This window comes from Habropoda laboriosa, unplaced genomic scaffold, assembly GCF_001263275.1.
Source record: "Habropoda laboriosa isolate 0110345459 unplaced genomic scaffold, ASM126327v1 scaffold134, whole genome shotgun sequence".
NCBI lineage: Eukaryota > Metazoa > Arthropoda > Insecta > Hymenoptera > Apidae > Habropoda > Habropoda laboriosa.
The window spans coordinates 630,255-632,846 of NW_017100266.1; the positions used below are offsets into that span (position 1 = coordinate 630,255).

General features: G+C 27.3%; 1 protein-coding gene across 1 annotated transcript in view; it reads left to right on the forward strand.

Annotated features, from left to right (window-relative positions):
- The first annotated feature begins 883 nt into the window (after positions 1 to 883).
- Positions 884 to 2,592, forward strand: part of LOC108573205 (tyrosine--tRNA ligase, mitochondrial) — a 9,357-nt gene continuing 7,648 nt past the window's right edge. Inside the window, exons 1-3 of the mRNA XM_017935595.1 lie at positions 884 to 1,017; positions 1,190 to 2,085; positions 2,254 to 2,585. Coding sequence (XP_017791084.1) covers positions 890 to 1,017; positions 1,190 to 2,085; positions 2,254 to 2,585 — 1,356 coding nt within the window. The 5' untranslated portion in view covers positions 884 to 889. The remainder of the gene's footprint in view (positions 1,018 to 1,189; positions 2,086 to 2,253; positions 2,586 to 2,592) is intronic.

Here is a 2,592-nt window from a genome sequence, read left to right on the forward strand (position 1 = left end):
GCATTTTTATAATTAAATATTTAAAAGTTTCACTCACATTCTAAAATTTTGGAAAGTTTGAGAAATTAGAAGTTTCAACAGATTTCGAATATTTTAGTATATATTACAAAATTTGAACAGTTTAATAATTATTTTAAGATGGAAAATATTGTAAGTAAATAGTGACGAATTTTAAATATTGTCGGAATCTTCAAAATTTTAGTGAAATTCAATAAATTTACAATATATTAAGTATTTAAAATGTTAAATTTTTAAAATTGTGTGCATTTTAATAAGTCTTCAGAAATCAAGTATTTAAAAAAATAAAAATCAAGTTACACTTTTAAGAAAACAATCGAAATATATAAACGTGTCGCCATCTGTTATGAAAATTTTTTATTTTACGTATACACCACTGAAGATACAATAGTACACTTCCCTTGCAACTGATAAAGCATCTTTCGAGTAATAAAGAAATTTAATAAAATACAATATTTTGAAAAATAGCATACTGCGTACAGCATTATAAATTATGTTACATATGATTATTAAATACCTGCTGATTTTCATTAAAATTTGTTTTTCATTGACAATTTTTTTATCCGTACCAATTTGCAAAGTGATGTCCTAGTATACAAAATATGAAGAATGAAAAAATAAAATGAATTTATGCTATATATGAATTAAACGATGTAAGTAAACTATAATGGGTTAAGTAAAAATTTTCTATGCATCATTTTAAATTTCTGATCTCAAATATGTCGCCATCTATATATCTACTGGTAGTTCAAAGTTTCAGGTTATGTTTTCCGGCGTATATATTTGATAGACTATATAAAAATTAAATACTAAGAAATAAACGATTATTTGTTAAATTAATAATTGATATTAAAATTGTATTTAATTAAAAATGAATAACTTATTGAGGTTACGTTTGTTCAGTAGGTGTTTTAATAATCGTCGATTACATTCTGTAAAGCACATATTAGACGCCAAAAATAGACAATTGTACGAGGATATTTTTCCTGATATTTCTGTGTAAGTTATTAATATTTAACGTGTCTTCGGAAAAGTGTCATTATTTTTTAAATCTTTGTATATGTTTAATTTGTCTGTATTTCTTGAATTTTTCGACACATGTTATTGTAATATTTCGCTAGCAAGAAAAAAATATATTTCTGCAATTTTCTAAAAGAAAATAAATTTTTAGGAAAGATGTACAAAAATTATGGGAAAGTCCACCACAGTGTGTTTATGCTGGATTCGATCCAACCGCAGAAAGTTTACACATAGGAAATTTGATAATTCTTATCAATCTTCTACACTGGCAACGCAGTGGCCATCAAGCAATTATTGTATTAGGAGGTGCAACAGGTTTAATTGGTGATCCAAGTTACAGAACATCTGAACGTGTTGACATAGAAAAAATTGTAATGCGTGAAAATTTGAATTGCATAAAACAAGATATCAAAACTGTTGTTAGAAATCATCAACAATATTTCTGTAAAAACAAAAATCATCTAAAACCTATAAAAATACTTAACAATTTAGACTGGTATAAAGATATGAATTTGCTCTCTTTCATCACAGAGGTTGGAAAGTATTTTAGAATGGGTACAATGCTTGGTCGTGCATCTGTGCAATCTAGATTACATTCTGAAAGTGGAATGAGTTTCACAGAATTTACATATTCGCTTTTTCAAGGATATGATTGGCTCCACTTACAGCGCACATATGATTGTAATTTTCAAGTTGGAGGTCAAGACCAGATGGGAAACATAGTAGCTGGTTATGATTTAGTCACTAGATATGAAAAAAAGCAAGTGTATGGATTGACATTACCATTAATCACTGCTGATGGTGGAAAAAAGTTTGGAAAATCTACTAGTAATGCAGTTTGGCTCTCTTCTTTAAAATCATCTAGTTTTCAGCTGTATCAATACTTCATGAGAGTAGAGGATGCTGATGTAGAAAAATTCCTCCATTTCTTTACATTTTTGCCTGTAGATGTTATTAAAAATATTGTACAAGAGCATTTTAAAAACCCAGAAAAGAGAATAGCACAGAAAACTTTAGCTGATAAAGTTACATTATTAGTTCATGGAGGTAAATGAACAGTTTTTATTACATACATAAACGAAAGATTTTTTAAATTAAGATAAAAAGTTCCTACTTCTATTTCTTATTATTTATTAAAATTCATATAATATTGTTCTGTTACAGAACTCTCATTTAATTTCACAATATTTATTAATGGTATATGTTTTATTGTAGAAGAGGGATTAGTAGCTGCTAAGAGAGCATCAGATATTCTTTATGATAGAAGTGTTGAGTCTTTAGCAAGAATGAAAGTAAATGACCTAGTACAGATATTGGAAGGAGCATCTGTAGTAGAACTTTTTGCTGAACCAGGCATTAGTGTTTATGAATTAGCAATGAAAGCAAACTGTTTTAATACAGATCATGATGCAAGGAGAATTATTGAAGCTGGTGGTTTCTATATTAATTATAAAAAAATTACAAATACAAATGAAGTTATTGTACCTGGAATACATATATTAAGTAATAATGTATCATTACTTAGAGTTGGGAAAAAAACTTATCATGTTGTAC